Genomic DNA, 18,835 nt, shown 5'->3' on the forward strand with positions numbered 1-18,835 from the left:
CGGCACAAGAGAACATTCTGAGGTGACAGAAATGTTCTATTAGAAGGGAACACTTTGTTTGCTAGTTATACCTCAATTTTTAAAGTATGCAAAAAGTCATATATACTTTTTCAAAATTCTTTTTGAGGTACATTAGCAAAAATGTTTGCTACCACTGTTCTAGGCACTTTACAAAAATATTGGTTCCTCTGAACAATGCAACATAAAGTGATCTACTTTATACATAAATTACTTATGTTTTTTCATTGTTAGCTTTAATATTTTTCTAATAGCCATCTTGGATTTTGAGGCCTGAGAACATTCCCTAACAGAAAAGAAGAGTAAGGAATAAAATTAACTAAAGAAATGATTAATCTTCAAGTAATTTGATAAATCAAAGAATGAATGTATTTCTATTTGTACTGGCAGTTGCTCCCTCCCAGATCCTCATCTTCTTTTTTTTTTTAAATAACTTTCTTTTTTTGATATCATTTTTTTTTTTTTTTTTAATATTTACTTATTTGGCTGCACCAGGTGGGAATCTTCGCTGTGGCATGCAGGATCTAGTTCTCCCACCAGGGATCAAACCAGGCCCCCTGCATTGGGAGCGTGGAGTCTTAACCACTGGACCACCAGGGAAGTGCCAGATCCTCATCTTTGACGACAGAATGAAGTGATTAACTTCTCCTTTAATGTTAATGGAGTCTCCAAATTGATAATCTAGCTCGAAAGAACTTATTATCAAATTCCATATAAGTTTAGAAGCAAAAATATGTCCTAGAGCATAAATGTTTCCATGAATAAATGAAAGTATGAAATGGGTCATACTGAGTAGAGATGCTCAATACTGACATTTTGATATATGACCAGGCCCTGTTAATATTTGTCTGCAATTCATTGATTCAGCTATGCTATAAAAACCTTAATAACCAACTGAATCTCCTTCTTGCAAATAGGACATGAAGCCCCAGCCTTCTTTAATCTTCTGGCACAATGAAAACAAGTGACAAGATGGCCTGTCCTCCCATGAATTATGTTCCCATCTCGTGGTCTTTTCTCACACAGACTACATGGCTTCAAGAGATTCTGGCAATCCTCCATGTTTTCTGTATCTGTTCTCTGTTCAAAAAGGTTATCTGATTGTTCTCCCATGCTTGATATGGTCTCTTGGCTTTCAGAACTATGAGCCAAATCCAAGAATTCCACTGAGTTGCAGGGACCAAAGAGTTTGGAGTTTTCTTCCTTTACATATATATCTTTAGGTCTAACAACTGGAGCTGATATGGTTCTTCTGCAGTCAGGAACATCAATTCCTTCATTTTCTTGCTTTTCAGGTATGGCAGTGATATCAGACGTGGAGAGAGAATGGGTTAACTTAGAACAATCTGAATACCAATCCTTCCTCAAGGCCCAGCAACGAAAACAGTACCTCTTGCTTGGAGAGTTAAATTTCTTGCACTCAGTACACTGCCACTCATCCTACAAAGACAAGTGCAGTCAATTAATACTCACTCAGTGGAGAACATGATGCTGAGAAAAAGGGAAAGTAGGCCAAATTCTCATCATCTCACACTAAGCTAGTAAGAATCCAGACATTCCACACCAGTGGTCTAGCTTAGAACTTGAACAAAGTCTGTGGCTACGTGTAAATAAGTCTTGAGAAGTTTTACAATGATAGTGACATAATTGCCATTTCAAGCCAAAATTTGATGTAGCTAATCTTTTAAAAAAAGTTAAATCATTTTAGCTTTCTATTTAGTCTGGGTAGAATTTACATTGTTTGCTTTTCCCCACTGCCTTCTTTTTAGGTCATTTTTCTTTGTATAACTTACTCTTTTATTGAGCAAGAGGCTAAAGAATGAAGAAAAGATAATTCTGTCATTCTTTCCTACTAATTAAGAAATGTTATAAAATTTGTCAAAAAGGAAGCTAAAATTAAAATGAAATTTGAAAACTACTACCTTTACTCATACTCTCTCACTGCTCTCAGGATCACAGGTAGCTAATTGTATGCCTAAATCACATTCTCTGAAAAATGAATGTTCTTGTCCTTGAATGCCAAGTAATTTTTTTCCTACTTCTCCATGTTCAAATTAGGAGATACCAGAGCTCAATGAATTTCAAATGCCTTTCTTAATTCAAAGGTAGCTACCTGGAACTAGTCAAGAGTATTTAATGTGGATAACTGCCTGGCTTTGACAGGATCAATGACTTGACACATGCTGACTTGATTACTTTCAGAACGAAGGCCAAGCACTTCAAGTTTAGCAGTCATAACTCAACTGCCTATACTGAGAGGCAGGGACACAACCATTTGTTAAACTGGGATGTTCGCCAGAGAGCCTCAGAACATTCTTGCCAGTTTAAGATCCTCAGATCTCATCTGAAATGCTATACAAATACCCAAAGGAACTTCAAAGATTTGGAATTCATAATTGATGGTGTGTCACAGTCTAATTGGCATCACTTTTCTTTTTTAGTAGTACATAAAATAATAGGGCTTATTAAATTCCATGGCATCTCTGAATTGATGAAATATAGTCTATTTGCTTAATAGGTTTTCTGGGCCCAAGTAGCCTCAAAAGTCTGATTAAGATGGAAACACTTATCTCTGCTACTTGTATTATGGTCAAGAACACTTAATGGACCAATATATCCCACCTTATTACTTAGCTATGCACAAATAATTTGCAATGAATTACCATAATGGTTAGCAGTGGTGGGGTGTGAGCTAGGGGGAAGGATCAACACTAGAGACAACCTAAAATTTTTATATCCTTAAACAGCAAAATGTAAAATCCCCTCCTTATCCTTCCCCCACCACCCTTCTTCCCACAGTGAGTTAGCTGAGGGAAGTACTAAAAGGGAAATGGGGAACTAGCATGAAAAGAGAAAAGCAAGGTATACATTTGAGTCTAAACCTGAGTTGCCAGTTGGTGACAAATCCACACCTGTTATCTAACAGCTTAATACTCAATATTCATTTATCAGCCCTCCATTTATAAACCTGTGTGGAAATTAAGCCATTTTCCATTTGTTTCTATTTAAGAAAGCACTGAAAGTATTATACTTGACCAAGAATTTTAGATAGCTTATAGGCCTATCTTTGGGATTACAGAGAGGTGTTTAGTGGGAAAAGCAGTACAGGACTATTTTGAATAACTGTGTATCCACTGCATAATGTCCAAAGAGTTTTGAAAGCAGGGAGAAAGGCACACAGAGAGGCATTTAAGTCATCCCTTTTCAAGGCAGGGAGAGGATTAGATCAACTCATCCCCTTCTCTTCTCAAATTCCAATAAAAATCTAACAAGATGTAAAGAAACCAATACCTCTTAACACCTAGGAAAGGTAGATAGAAACGGGGGATATGGCATTCTTCAACACAAGTGAACTGCTGGAACATTAACATCTGAAGACGTGGGTGGTGTAAAACAGCTCTTTTACTAGAAACTCATACCTCAGAGGTAACTTCTATATCAGTATCATCACTTATGGACTTAGAGTCCTCAAGGTCATCATTTTTTCCCACTTCAATCACCTGAGAAAGCAAAGACATCTCATTAGCAAGGTTTACCTATTTTAGATGAGGTCATTACCTGAGAGCAAAAAAGAAGAGCTTCAGTTTAAAACTCACATTCTTCTCCCAACACAAGCACTTAAAAAGGAGACAGCTTATATATGAGACATGATTCTGTACATACCTAGTTGACATTTCAGTAGAATAAAGCACCCAGAGGGGTTACCAAATATCTTTGGCATTCAGAAGAGAGAGGGTTCCCAAATTTATGCATTTAAGTAAACAATATCAGAGTATGAATTACTAAATGGGGAAATTTTTTATCTTGAGAATCTACGTAGGCATTCACAAGAATAAAACAGGATTACATGAGAAAATGGAAGTAAAAAGCACCATATAAAATGAGAAAATTACATGTGAAGAATGAAAACAAAGTACATTTTACTTTTCATATTCAAAAGTAAAACTAGTTATGTGATACTCTTGACTGTCCTATAAAAACATGCCCATGGACCAGGAAAAAAAGTCAAGAAATGTGGGAAGTGTCTTTTAAATTTTAAAATTCTAAAAATTAAAATCCCAGTTTTGTGATCCAATGAATGGAATAAAACCAATTATGATAGAATTATGAACCACTGTATAGCAACTTTCTCACAAAAGTTCAAGTATTTTAAGTCCCATCTCTCTCTATAGAAGTTTCCAATGTCACCTCTGTCTTCATTCTAATCACTTGTACTCCCTCCTAATGCTACCAAAAAATAAGTAGCTCAACAAAGACCAAGCATCTACCTGCCTCCCACAAACATACCAGGATATCCTTCAGGGACCCAAATTACTATGAAAAGCCTTTAAATTAAAAGAATGACCCAATTTAGGTCTGGTTTTTGCAGTATTTATTCAATGGATATTTACTGTGAATCTCATCCGAGTCAGCACTGGATCTGCTGCCCAATATTTTTTGAGACTTGAGCATGTGCCTGTATGACTCTTCATCTTGGTGTGCTTACACCATGTGTACTATGAATTCAAACTCTCTTCCTTCCTCCTATTTAAACTCTAAAATATGTAGGAAGAGCTCATCTGTCTAGTTCCATTTAGTTATAAAACAGGTATGGAAACTATTGAGAAGTCTAAGAAATAAAGATTTTTTTTTGCCCTACAGGATGTTGTGGCCATTTAGAACTTTGCCTTGTTAGCAAAGCAAGGTCTCCAGAAGAAAAAACTCCACAATGAGAGATTAGACAAGCAGGAAAAGGGTAGCTTATTGCTTCTAACAAACTAGGAGCTTTACCCATGAAGTCCTATCCTATTTTTAAGACAGGCTTGGTTAACTTAATGTAAATCTTGAAACTGGATATAGGAAAAGTATTAAAAGGGGATTATATGAGTCATTTGTTCTACAAAGCAGCACAGGGTCAGGTCACCAGATCTGAAAAGATTATACTATATGCATGTAAATCCAATCAATGTGAAAATTTTCCACAACGTACCTTTTTGTCTCTCACCTTCCCTACTTCTTCACTTGTTTGTTCAGGATCAGTAGCTTCAACTTTTATTCCAACACCAAACTGCTCTGATACTGACTCATTCAAAAACCACAGGTCATCTGTGGTGTCTGAAACAATGGCAGTACCTATATCCTAATATAAAGAAAACAAACTTGAGTTTTTGTAGTCAGAGGTTTATTAGAGATGTTGAACCCAAGTAAGTGAAGCCAAAACTCAATGTCCTCACACATCTCCAAAGAATGCCTAGCCTTTCTTCTACAGATATGTATTCATTCAACAAATATCTACTTGGCACCTACTATGTATAAACTAATGGGTGGATATAAGAGCACCTGGCAAGGAATTTTCTATTTTAACAGTAAATCAGGCATTAACACCAGAGAAACAGCACTAAAGTGCTTAAAAGCTAAAAACTGGTAGCTGCTCAACTGAATAGAATCTATCCCCTACACTCTGTTCTGAGGACCTAGAAAACTTTTATTAATTGTGACATATTCTTTCCTGTAATAGTCAATGATGTTTATCAAAGAAATATGAGAAATACTGATGGTAACTCAAACCTTCTGTCCTCTTCCTGAACTCTTTTTTTTTTTTTATTTTGAGGTGAAGTTGGTATATAACACTTCTTTCTTAATTCTTAAACAACTTTAAGTATAACTTTCTTTCTACATTCATCAACAGACATTTTATGACGTGTTTTTTCTACAATATTCATAAGAGACAACTTATTATTTTGCCATTATTATACGTCCATTCATTTACTGAACAAATACTCACTAATTGCCTATTATGTGTCAGATACTGCCTATTGCTTCTATCTAGGCAACAGAATAGAGTGGTCAATAATACAAAAGCTCTGGACCTGTATTTCAACGGGGTCAAACAGGCAACAGACACATAAAATAAAATAATAGTTTTACAAAGTGAGAAGTGCAATGGAGAATATAAAAGAGCAGAATGGTGATAGCTTGAATTAGGCTGTGACAGGGGAAGTAATAAAAAGTGGATAGTTAGATTTCAGGTATGTTTTAGAAAAAGAGTTGATAACCTGAATGTGGTATATGAGAGAGAAAGAAACCAATGATATCCCTTGATACTTGGCTGGAATAACTGGGTGGAAGGCAGACTTATGAAAAAGGAAACGCTGAATAGGAGTGTTGGTTTAAAAGAAAAAATCAAGAGTTCTGTTTTGAACATGTTAAACATCAGATCATCTAAGTGTTGAGTAGGCAGCGGGATACGGAAGCTGGGCACTGAGGAGAGAGGTCAGTACTGAAGATACAGATTTGGGCAACACGTGCATAGAGATGGTACTTAAAAGTCATAGCACTGAATGGGAATTCTTAGAGGATGTAATGTATGGTTCAAGAGTAACCAAGAATGTTACTCTTCCAAAAGAAAAAAAAAGTTCCTCTTCAGATGTGAAATTCACCTGATTTGTCTGTAAATCAGTTGAGCCATTACTTCTAGGTGTATAGTTATTTCTCAAGTTTCCTAAAAACCACCAAGGCAAGCCAGCTACATCCCACTCCTCAAACCCGAGGTCCAGTCTTGACGTCTCATCTTGGGTTAAATTTGCTACCAAGTCTTCATCTACAAAAGTCAAATGAAAAGGATGGTAACTATGTACACAACACTTAAGAATCAAGACTCTCTTTATAATACTTACAATCTCTTGTGTAAGACAGGTAAAAAGAAATTCCTCTTCCCAGTAAGAAAGAATCAGAAATCAAATACCTGTCTCAGTTGCAGAGCCCAAATCTCCTTCCTCCCCTTTTAGGCTTCATTAGCAAGTAATGACACTAGAGATCATTCATCAAGGAATATAAACTCTGAAAGCATCCAAACAATGACATTGTTCTATCAATAAAAGGATTTCTAAATGGTCATTTATTGGCATTTTAAACATCCCTACCACTGTAATAACTAAAGAATGACTTGCTCCAGTACATGATATCTGACAATGCCTTGATTCAGTGGACTGCAAATGATGATGGCATAGTGGCCCAACCCTTGAGATAGAAACAAGGTGGTACAGACCATAATGGGCAATCACAAGGTTGCCAAGTCAGTCTCATTGGTACCACATATTTTTGGACATTTCTCAACAATTCATATGTTTTAATAGGTAACAACCACTATGAAACACTGAACTCTAGGCTGTCCAAATAAATATATACATATGTCCTTTCTGGATCAATAGGCTCTTTTGGAGTTAAGATATCTAAAATCTAGAAATATTGCAAATCCAAAACATATTAAGGGCCCACATGTTCTCAATAAAAGATCTCGTGTTATACATCTAGATGATATTCAAGGGAGTTACAAACATAAGTTTGTTGCTACCATATGAAATTCTTTTCCTTCTTTCCCATGTCCAATCTTTTTCGTTGTGCTTTACTCTTTTCCTACTTTCTTAATCTCCACTACCTCTTCCCAATGCCCTAGGCATGCCAATGGCAACCAAAGGTGTTTAAATGTGCTAAGACACATACGGTTGAAAAAATGTCTGCAATAAATGGATCCCTGCCAAAACGAAAGGTTACCCTCTCTACTTACAAATTATGTTGTTCTTGCCTATAAAAAGGCATATCTGTGCTCAGGGAAACTTCAACTATCTTTTACTTACTCATTGCTGAAATTATGAGAAACCTAATTCCTGAGAGGGTGCCACATTAAAGTTATCTTCAACTATTCAAGCTCTATAACTTCTTGGGAAGGGAATGAAAAGAGGCCATTCTTTCCACATATAAAAATTCTGTCCTTTCTACATGTACACCTCCCTGAAAATACTAAGCTATTTCTTCTCAAAATTTACATCACAAACTTCATAGAGTCTCTTGAATTGGCTGTTCTTATATTCTAAACAACCTTTTGAGTAGAAAATAAGCCAGGACCTGTATTTAAAGAAACAAAATTACACATTTAATACCATACAGACTGGAATAAGCTCCAACATAACTAGATAGCCCAAAATTCAGTTTATATTCAAATGCAAATTGAAGAAGACAATCCAGCATGATAAACAGATTAAATTTTAATTTAATCATTTAAAATAATTTCAGCAGCATAATTTTCTGGGATGTTACTAGAGGTCTAACCAGCCAATTTTGCAAGTCTGAGTCAGATACCTATACTAGAAACCATCAAGCCATAAAATATCTTTGAGGAATTTATGATTTTACATTATCTTTGCAGGAAAATTTTTAGGAAATGCTTTATAAAGTAGGGTTTGGGGAAAACTTCCAAAATGTTGATCAACTCACTTAACCTGACCATACTATATCTAATATGAATGGCAAAGATCTAATGACTACCATCCAAGGGCAAAGGAGGTACTAGGCTTCTTATGTCTCATTCTTGGCTGTGAGATATTAAGTATATTTTACCATCTTTGCAAACTTCAAAAAATCTATGAAAATTAGCCTTTGCCTCAAGCAGACAAATAAAAATAAAAATTCTAACCAGATCAAATGTATAATAGGGATGCCAAGATTTAAAAGGCCAAGGCAGCTGAGTTACCAGGTGGCAAACTGATAAATGTGTGGCTATCTTCTGTTAGCATGCTAGCTAAAGGAAGGGTCTTGCTCCATCCAGTCAACACATGTTGCTAAAAAAGAACTACCACCTTCTTCAAAGTTAACAGTGGTGACTAGGGTAAAAAAAAAAATAAAAGGTTTTCGGAAAAGAATGAAAAATAAGTATGACATATGCCCCCACTACTTCACATACAAAGAGACAGCATTATTATTTTTTGAGTTCTCTGTAACCGTCTTAATTACTGCTAGTGCTTAATATGGATAGATGCCATTTCTAAAAGTCACCACTGGGACTTCCCTGATGGTCCAGTGGTTAAGAATCTGCCTTGCAATGCAGGGGATGCCGGTTCGACCCCTGGTGGGGGAACTAAGATCCCAAATGCCGCGGGGCAACTAAGCCCGTGCGCTGCAACTACTGAGCCCACGTGCCACAACTACAGAGCCCACGTGCTCTGGAGCCTGCGCGCCACAACTACTGAACCTGTGCACTCTGGAGCTCGTGCACCACAACTAGAGAGCTCGCATGCCGCAACTAATAAGCCTGTGCACCACAACTAGAGAGAAGCCTGCGCACCGCAACAAAGAGCCCACACGCCGCAACGAAAGATCCCGTGTGCTGCAACTAAGACCCAATGCAGCCAATAAATAAATAAATAAACTTAATAAAAAATAAAAGTCACCACCAAAAAAAGAAAGAGAGAGAGAAACAGAGAGAAAAAAAGAAAGGTCTACATAGCCTTAATCCAAAACTTACCTTCTCTAGAATTTCTGCATTTACGCTGTGAGGTAGGCAGTGCGGGAATATTGCCTTCTTCAGTTCTTTTCCTGGAATTGGAACTTTCCTCTACACTTTGCTGAAAAGAAGGGAAAGGTGTCTCTCAGTGCAGTAGAAATGACTGTGACCAGGGGATGTAGCAGTTCCATTCTGGCTCACCAGTTAGTGTGCGACACAATGGGTTACGCACAAGAAAGGAAAACTCTGGAGTTCACAACAGTCATCAAATAAAGGCAACCTCTCCTCAACCCACTGTGGGGAAAAAAATCTGCACGAAAGGCCAAAATCTACTGTTAAAAACAGGCATCAATATAAAGCCTCTAGCCTACACAAAATTAGGCATAATTCAGAAAACAAAAACGTATACATAAAGTTTTCCCAGGTTTGGGGAAGCTTTAAGAAATGGCATGACCTGAACTTAACTGCAACAAGCCTGTTAAAATTTAATAAAGCAATTTCCTCAGACACCTACATACCTACACCATCACACACACAGGCACACACAAACCCTAAGAAAATGCAACTGGAAGAACTGAAGATCAGAAGTGCTACATCCCAAGGAAAGATTCAGAGACTGGAACTCTGTTATGGGCAGAACAGAGAAGGTTCACTCTGTCCCTAGTCTGTGAACTCCCAAGAACCTTTCTTGTTAAATTCTTACCGCATTCAGGGAAAGGTCTTGGGAGTCCAAGATCATAGGTACAGAGAAGGGGCCACTCTGTACAACAAAAGAAGTCACCATGTGGTGATTTTACCTTCAGTTGGTCTTGACTTGGAATATCCATACTGTGATCCTGTGCGAGAGCGAGAGTCTGAGCAGCATCTGGATAGCAAGTAAAACAAAAGGAAAACCTTCCCTGGTAATAACCATTCTTTCCACACCAAAAGGACCTCAGCAAACAACCCTGGAGCCAGGTTTGGTCCCTAAAGATGATTCTGACTGGCCAAGGCTTTCATCCAAAAGGAAAGGAAAAATGAAAACTAATAAAAATGGCATAGATCAAGAGAGGCTATATTCAAAATATACTACCAAAATATAATCTGAAGAAAAATCAAAAATGACTAAAAAATGTTGTTCCATAGCACGCTTTCAAATTCAACACAGAAAGTGATTCCAAGCACGGAATAATGGAGAGTATTTTATCATCTATTCCTATAGGTGTATTTCCAAATTTGCCTAACTTATTAACAATAAGAAAAAAAATTTGGCTTTTTAATTTAATTTTTATTTTCAAGTGTTAAAGCTATACAGTATTATGAAATCTAAAAATCTGGGATTTTTCCCACTTGCTTTATGACACAATAGCATCCTCATGCATTCTAAGTGTCAATGATGATTTCACAGTTTAAATTCCCATCACCTGAATATAGATTAGTTTTTTTAATCAACCAGTCTTATTTTTCCCAGTTTCTATAAACATTTCCTAAGAAGGAAGAAGAAGTAGATAAAGTTTTTCTCAAGGCCAATAAAAAGAAGCAAAGGAAAGAATAACCTGAGAGAATTTCTTAGATAGAGAAAAATGTATTTCAAGGCCTTGAAAAATTTTCAAGCAAAAAGAAGATGAAAACTTAGCTACAGGAAAAAAAAGATGCAGAAAATTTAATAACCTGGATCACTCATTATATGAGGCTATTTGTAACTATATGCACCCAAGTAAGTCTATCATGGATTGGGTTCATCAGCTACTATCAGGTCCAGAAATAAGACACTTATGGAAAATGCCATCCTCATCCAATAAAGACTGCCAGAGAAAGAATACAGATCCTATAACTGGTCTGACAATTGAGCTGTTTGGCACAAAGCAAACACTTTCAAAACTGTAATTATAAAGAGCATTATTTCTAGAAGCATTTTTATAGATAAAATGGAGATACTGAGAGTTTCTTTCAAGAGCCAGCATTTTCTGACCACAGCAATCTTTCAAGATCAATTAATATACAATGCAGTGAAGCATTTCTTTAATAAAGTAATTTGATTACTGTCACTTCTAGTTCTATATACTACCTTAGGTTAAAACTATTTGAAGCAAAAAGAAATTATCGGAGAAAACTATAATGTACAAGGAAATTTTAAAATAGATACAAAATTTGTCATATATATTTCATTTTATTAAAATACATGTGGAAATTTGGAGAAATGATTTATAAAGAACCACCTTCATTTCTTCAATCGTCAAAATAAAAGGTTTATCTCATTTGCAAAGGTATAAGATAGTTGATATGGAAGGTGCTTTTCTCATCTGTCCTTTCAAATAAAACACATGCAACCCAATTTATGAAGATCAGCAGAGACGGCCAACCATAAGCACTAATTCAAGTTCAAGTCCAGAACAGACAACCAATCAAACTTACTTTGGGACAATTTCCTAGTTTTGATCACTACACTACAGTTATGTAAGATGTTACCATTTGGGGAATCTGGGTAAAGAGTATATGCAACTCTTTTTAATACCTTCATAACATTTTTGTAAGTGAAATTATTTCAAAGTGATAAATTAAAGAACAAAGAAAATGTTTCAAAGATTTAATGTTCAGATTTTTTAAATGTGTTAAAATTAATTGGGGCAAATTCTGTTACAAGCAAGGGTTAAAGAGACATCAATGTGTGGCACAAAGGAAAGAGCAAGGACTGGACAGTCACAAATATCTGCTCTATCCCTTATCAGTGGCATCTCATCTTGGACAAGTTACTCATTCTATTAAAAAAAGAGAAAAAAAGACCTCAGTTTCTTCATCTCCAGACCTTCCTCACAGGGTTGTTATGAGGATAAATTGAAATGTTTGCTACAGAAATGTTCACTTTAATATATGGCATGTTAAATTCTGCTGAGGAAGTGCAAGAAAGAAAATGAGAGAGAGAAAAAGTGAAAATTATACCCACTCTAGATATTCAGAGAACGTATCAATCAGAAAGCAAATTTTAGTGAAAGAATAGATAAGCAAATATAAAATTATCTGTGTATTTCAAGCCTGTAGTGACTATCCCAGGAAAACCATACTATTTCACAAGTGACTGAATTTCAAAAAAAAGCTGTATCATTTGCAAGGCCTTCCCTCTCAAACAGAAATTTACAGCTGGGTGAAGTGGGCAAATGGCTCAGTGAAACCAAGAGGCTTCAAAATTCACTGTAAGTTCAAACTCACATTTCAATATGAGAGCAAAATCTCTTTGCTCTCACTTTAAAGAGTAAATCTTTATTAGGAATGGATTTTTATTTGTTTCAGTAAACTATTGAAAAATAGCCTATCTAAAGGGATTACAAACTTGGGCTTTCTTCAAAGGACAACATTACCTAAAATCTAATTTGAAACTCACAAAATGGCTTCATGTAGGAATGGAGAAAGAAGAAAGTTTCACTATTTGGAAATGAGTGAGAGGGTTACATTTTAGTTGTATCCAGTTTATTCACTTATCTCTAACATACCATACTTCAGACCCCAAAGCAGCCAGTTTCCTGCACATAACTAATAAACTAAACTCAAAGGGCAGTATTTAAAAGATATAAAATCAAGCAAAAGGTTAGACAAATTGGCATTCAAATAACAGAAACCTAAAACCTTTAGGTGAAAAGTTCTTGGGGGGATCTTTATAAGATGGATCAGGGTGACACCACATAAGCCCACAGAATCTTAACATCACTGAAAGAGGGACAGGTAGACCTTACAGGGCTCTGATGTGATGCAACAGATGTATAAAGCACCACCTATGAAACTTTCTCAACAAAACATTTAACCTTGAATCTATCCAAGCACTATTTGTTTACCAAAAATAGAAGAGATAGAGAAACATGTTAAACAACATCACAAGGATACAATCTGCAAACTAGAATGTGGGCAATTCTACAAGACAAATGATCTATTTCTTCAACAAATAAATGACATAACAAAAGGAGGGTTAAGTTTTATAGATTAAAAATACTTAACAGACATATCAGCCAAATGCAAAGTGTGGACTTTGTTTGGATTCTGATTTGAATAAGCCAAATGTAAAAAGACATTTCTGAAATAATGGGTTAACCATGCATGAACTGGCTATTGGATAGTATTATGGAGTTACTGTTTATTTTGTTTATTATTATTAATTTTGGGGGGTGTAATAATGGCATTGTAGTTATGTTTGAAGGAAAAAAGTCCTTATCTGTTAGAGATTTTTTAAAAGCCTGTGTAGATGAAGCAAATATGGCAAAACATCAACAATTACTACATCTAAGAGGTGGGCATTAATTATACTAATCTCTATTTTCACTATATTAGAAAATTTTCACAATGAAAAGTCAAATAACACAGTAGTAACATTCTGTGTGACAGGTATCCCTCCCAGTCATGCCAAGACAGCATTCAATTTCCATCTTGATCCTCCTTGTTTTCCCATGATTTAACCCCTTGAACTCAAAATTGTGATAAAGACTGAAGAAATATAATGAGACATACCTGTAGTAGCAGTAGCTAAAGTGACAAGATTCTTTCTTAGCATATCATAGAGAGGGCTGTCAAAGAGATAAAATTAAAAATTAATCCCATGGTTTTCCATTAACATGGCATCTCCCAACATTCTCTATAACATATGAAGAGGCAGAATTTTTTCCCCAGAATAGATTTTATTAAATTATTTAAGTATCAACATGTTAATACCCAAGCCCTTCTGTTACTCTGCCCCCATTTAAAAAAACTAATTTACGTTTTATTTCATAAGCTAACAGTAACCCAAGTGGGGAGATTTCCTTCAAGACTACTTCCTTCTAAGAATTAAGTTTTACATTTTATTGGGGAATGGAGGTGGGAGTCTTAGAAGAAACAGTCATCACAAAACTATAGAGAGAAAGAGAACAATGAGTTCTTAACTACTAATTAGCTTTTGACTGTGTAAGTTAATCAGCATACACCCCGTGCAGCTGGAGAATGCCATGCAACAGGTCAGAACAGCTCTAATATGATTCTTATGAAGCCCATCGTTAACCTCAAACTGCCCAGCAATTCTACATTTCTCTCATCAGCTCACTCTTCCTCTCTCTATAACAACTGTTTCACAAAATTCTAATCTCGCCACATCAATCTCCCTCCTACCTAGGCCTTTACACATGATGTTCAATCTGCCAGCTCTCCTTCAACCAGCTCCCTCTAACTGACTAATTATCCTTCAGCTCTCAACTCAAATATCACTTCCTCAAGGAACCTTTCTTCCACCCCTAAGACCCGAAATCCCATCCTCCAACACAGCCTCATGTACCTCTTTTATGTAACACTTATCATAATATAATTTTACCCTGTATTGATGTGATAATTCGATTAAGATGGAGAAGAGTGTCTACTGTCTCACTCTACTCTTTAAGCTCCATAAAATTAGACCCTGTGCTGCTCACTACTATGTTCTCAGTGCCACACAATCACCTGATATATGTAGGCCCAACAAATATTTTGTGGACTAAAAGATTAAATAACCATTAATAACCTATGGAGATTAAGTGGTTAGGTATAAGCACCCCGAAAAGATAAACAAACCCTCACTCTTTTTACCTTGGATCTTTCACAGAGAAGCTCTGACGACCTAGCAGCTCTCCCAAAAGATCTCCACCACAATATACCATATGCTGCTCCTGCTGATCATAAAGCTGCTTCACCATTATATACTGGCCTAGATAGTGCATGACCTACATGGGAATAACATACTATGAAGAGATCTGTCCAGCTGCTGCCCAAAACACAAATTAAATGAGGAGATAAGGTAAGTTAGTTTGCTAGAGAAAGAGGTAACATATAATGAACATGACTGTCAGTGCTTGTGTAAGGGGTCCTACAAAAGCACGGTTGCCCCCAATTACTCAGTTCATCTACTTATTATCATTCTGGACACTATCAGACCCTTACTTTTTAGAATAAAAATGTACCAGTCTGATAATGAGAAAAAGTGGTGAATTTACTTAGTATCCCCTTAATGTTCTCACCAGTCCAAGTAAAGGGGTCTGTTCTATTACTAGAAGTAATAAACTTTAAATTTGCCTGGATCATAAAAATATTTTCCAAGTCCAGGGGCACATAACTACTATAGGCTTTGATGTATGTTCACTTAAGTCTTTTTGGCAAATGAAGTACAATGGTAATAAGCCATGAGCACTGTAAGTGCATAAAACAGAATTTAAGTGTTTATCAAATAAAAATTTAGTCTACCTGACCTTTTCACAGAGTTCACAAAATGGAAGGGAACACACACAAGTTCTTGATTCAAAATTTTTAAGTTATCCAATTTTCCTAATGTGATAGATTTTCCTCCAGGTGATAGATTTTTTTTTAATTGCTTAATAGTTAAGTTCACTTAATGATAGTAATAATTTTATCACAGATCACAAACGGACCAAAGCAGCTATCTTTATCTTTAGGCCCTGCTTCCCAAGAATTATTAGATATTTGCGCAAAAATTTTCTCAATACTGTTTCCATTATATTGAAGCAATGATGCTCTTAGGCTCCCATCCATCCCAGGCAACATGTCCCAATATTAACGGAGCTCTCATATCTAATCAAATATCTAGAGAAAAATAAGATGAGAAAGAACATCTACTATAAGAAAAAAGAGGAAGGTTTGTTTGTTTGTTTGTTTTTGGCCATGCCATGCGGCATAAGGGATCTTAGTTCCTCAACTGGGATCGAACCTGTGCCCCCTGCATTGAGAGCGTGGAGTCTTAACCACTGGACCACCGGGGATGTCCTGGAAGTTTTATATTTATGTCTGTCCAACTTCCAGAAAAAAATAAATCCACTACAAGTATGCAAAATAAGATCTTCAAAAACACTACTCTGAATTTGTATATACTACTATTCTCATTATACCATACTGCCTCAATGCACATACTGATAACCAATATTTAAAAATAAAAAACTAGGGAATTCCTCTTTATGCACCAAGTAGTGTCAAGATTCATAATAAAGAGCTTACTGTGTAAACTGACTCCGTCCAACATTTCCCCCATAAAACATATGTAATTAACTCTGTCTTAGCTCAGGCAAACTCTGACATGTTACTGAAGGAGATAGTATAATGCATTATAACAACTTTATTGATATAAAAATCCACACTTTAATAACAGTTTGGAAAAAAGTCTTACCAGAATTTTAGATACAAAGTCCAAAATGACAAACTTAATTTAAAATGATAAAAGAAATATGAGTATTCTAGAAAATCTGAAATGCCTCCAGATTTGTTTCCTTGAGAGGTAGAATGACTCAGGAGCATAGCACTGCTAACAGCTTTTATGAAAAGTCAAAAAAAAGCTTGACAATTTTGTTTCCTCTGTTTAAGAAGGGTTCGATCTTCACCCTACTAAATCCAAGCAGTTCAAAGAGATTAACATTTTAATACTGAGTCTTTTCCACTTAAAGAATTCAATTTGTTTCTGTGTTTAAAAAAAAACTTTAGAAACTAAGTAAGTTATTTAAATGCATGTTTAAAATAACTCACAGTGCTCAAAAGAGTATCTGACAGATTTATAATGAAAAACTACTGCATTTAATTCCTGCCTCACATCGTATCTTGTAAATCATAGACAGTGTCTTTTTTTTTTTTTTTTTTGTAATTTTTTTTTTGGCCACACCATGCGGCTTGCTGGATCTTAGTTCCCCAACCAGGAATCGAACCCGTGCCCCCTGCAGTGGAAGCAAGGAGTCCTAACTACTGGACCGCCAGGGAAGTCCCTCGATGGTCTTTAAAATACAACAAAAGTTGCCTCTCCAGTACCACAGGAATAGAACTTCCTTTCTTAGGCCTGATTTCAGAACTATACATTCATAGGATTCTATTATAGTTTTCAGCTTTTCTTTAAGTTGAGAATTTTCTTTGATGGCTTACCTCTTTAACAGTGAACATTTCACCTTGTGCACCTGCTGCCTGCAAAATCTTCAGAAGTGGCAGTTTTGGTCGTACCTGATATAAACATAAAATAAATTTGCTATTTACATTTCAATTAGACTGGTTTCTGAAACCCGAGGGAAAAATATATCTCCTTAAACTTTTTTTTAACAAACCCTGGTTCATACTTAGCATCTAATAACTACAGAAGATCAGTCTATTACTTGTTAACTTCCTGAAAAATCACATTTTCAAAAGACAGCACATTCACACCCACTAGGATGGCTATAATAACAGGAAAAAAGAAAAGAAAAAAAATAACCAGTGTTGGCGAGGATGTAAAGAAACTGGAACCCTTGTGCACTGCTAGGGGGAATGTAAAAATGGTGCAGCTACTGTGAAAAACGGTTTGGCAGTTACTCAAAGAGTTAAGCATAGAATTACCATGTGACCCAGCAGTTCCACTCCTAGGTATATATCCAAAAGAACTGAAAGCAGGGACTCAAACAAATATTTGTACACCACTGTTCATAGCAACATTATTCATAATAGCCAAAAGATGGAAACAACCTAAATACCATTGACAGATGAATGGATAAACAAGATGTGGTATATACATACAAGGAATAGTGACTTTGTTTGCCATCTCTTGACTCTGATTATAGAGTTTGTCTTTAGTCACAGAATTTAATTTTTTTCATTTTATATGATCAAATTTGTCTCTCTCATCCTCTTACAGCCTCCTTGGTTTTGTCTTTTTTTTTTTAATATTTATTTATTTGGTTGCGCTGGTTGTGGCAGGCGGGCTACTTAATTGTGGCATGCGAACTCTTAGTTGCGGCATGCATGCGGGATCTAGTTCCCTGACCAGGGATCAAACCTGGGCCCCCTGCATTGGGAGCACGGAGCCTTAGCCACTGCACCAGCAGGGAAGTCCCTCCCTGGTTTTGTCTTATTGAAGGTCTCTCTTATTCTAAAGTTTCAAAATACTTCCTAAATTTTCTTCTAATATTTTTTATCATTTCACTTTTTACATTTAAATCTTTATCTCTCTGGAATTTGTTTTTTGTACAAGGTTTGAGGTCTTCATTTGCTTCCTTTCAGGGATGGCCAATTAAGTCAAAACCATTTATGACATAAGCCACATTTTCCCCCATCAAATCAAATTCCACCTTTATCATAAATTAAGGTACATAATATATATATGGTGCAATGTTTATGACACCACAAAATTATGTATTTTATGTTAGAGGAAAAGATCTGGAACAAGACACACCAAACTGATAATAGTGTTAACTCAGGGGGAAGGGACTTAGGCAGAAGAAGGGAGGAGATGGTCAAAGGAGTCTCTACAGATAAATACTTTACAAATACATGATAAAGATTGAATTTTTTATAAGAATACACTTACTATATTTACAATTTAAAATTGATTTTTAAAGAAAACAAACTATATACAATGAAGTGAGAAGGAAGACAAATATATAACTTGGTCCCAAATCCTCCACTAGCCATCCATACCCTAAAACAGGATAGGTGTTTAAAATGTGCCATTTTGAGCAATCTGCAACCTCCAAATGTTTATTTAATCAATGATCAATTCAAATTTACGAGCACTGATACTGTTTACTAGTTTCCCTAATATGACATTTAAAAAAGGAATCTTTTCTGCTCTGA

The 18,835-nt window shown here is 35.9% G+C and overlaps 1 protein-coding gene across 7 annotated transcripts in view; it reads right to left on the minus strand.

Annotated features, from left to right (window-relative positions):
• MDM4 (MDM4 regulator of p53) overlaps positions 1-18,835 on the minus strand; it is a 94,224-nt gene that overhangs the window by 59,857 nt on the left and 15,532 nt on the right. For 2 of the 7 annotated variants that reach the window (XR_009700579.1, XR_009700580.1), the window contains exons 3-6: positions 17,159-17,233; positions 14,834-14,967; positions 13,751-13,806; positions 9,299-9,398 (exon numbers count right to left, since the gene is read on the minus strand). Coding sequence is in view for 4 of the 7 variants with exons in the window: in XM_061187439.1 (XP_061043422.1) it covers positions 886-1,458; positions 3,438-3,518; positions 4,988-5,137; positions 6,438-6,598; positions 9,299-9,398; positions 10,075-10,142; positions 13,751-13,806; positions 14,834-14,967; positions 17,159-17,233 (1,398 nt within the window). In the remaining 3 variants the exon portion in view is untranslated. Of the gene's footprint in view, positions 1-783; positions 1,459-3,437; positions 3,519-4,987; positions 5,138-6,437; positions 6,599-9,298; positions 9,399-9,844; positions 10,270-13,750; positions 13,807-14,833; positions 14,968-17,158; positions 17,234-18,835 lie in introns of those variants that run through there. The other 5 variants (XM_061187439.1, XM_061187441.1, XR_009700578.1 and 2 more) reach the window with 5 other exon arrangements.

The sequence above is a fragment of the Eubalaena glacialis genome, chromosome 3 (assembly GCF_028564815.1).
Source record: "Eubalaena glacialis isolate mEubGla1 chromosome 3, mEubGla1.1.hap2.+ XY, whole genome shotgun sequence".
Taxonomy (NCBI): domain Eukaryota; kingdom Metazoa; phylum Chordata; class Mammalia; order Artiodactyla; family Balaenidae; genus Eubalaena; species Eubalaena glacialis.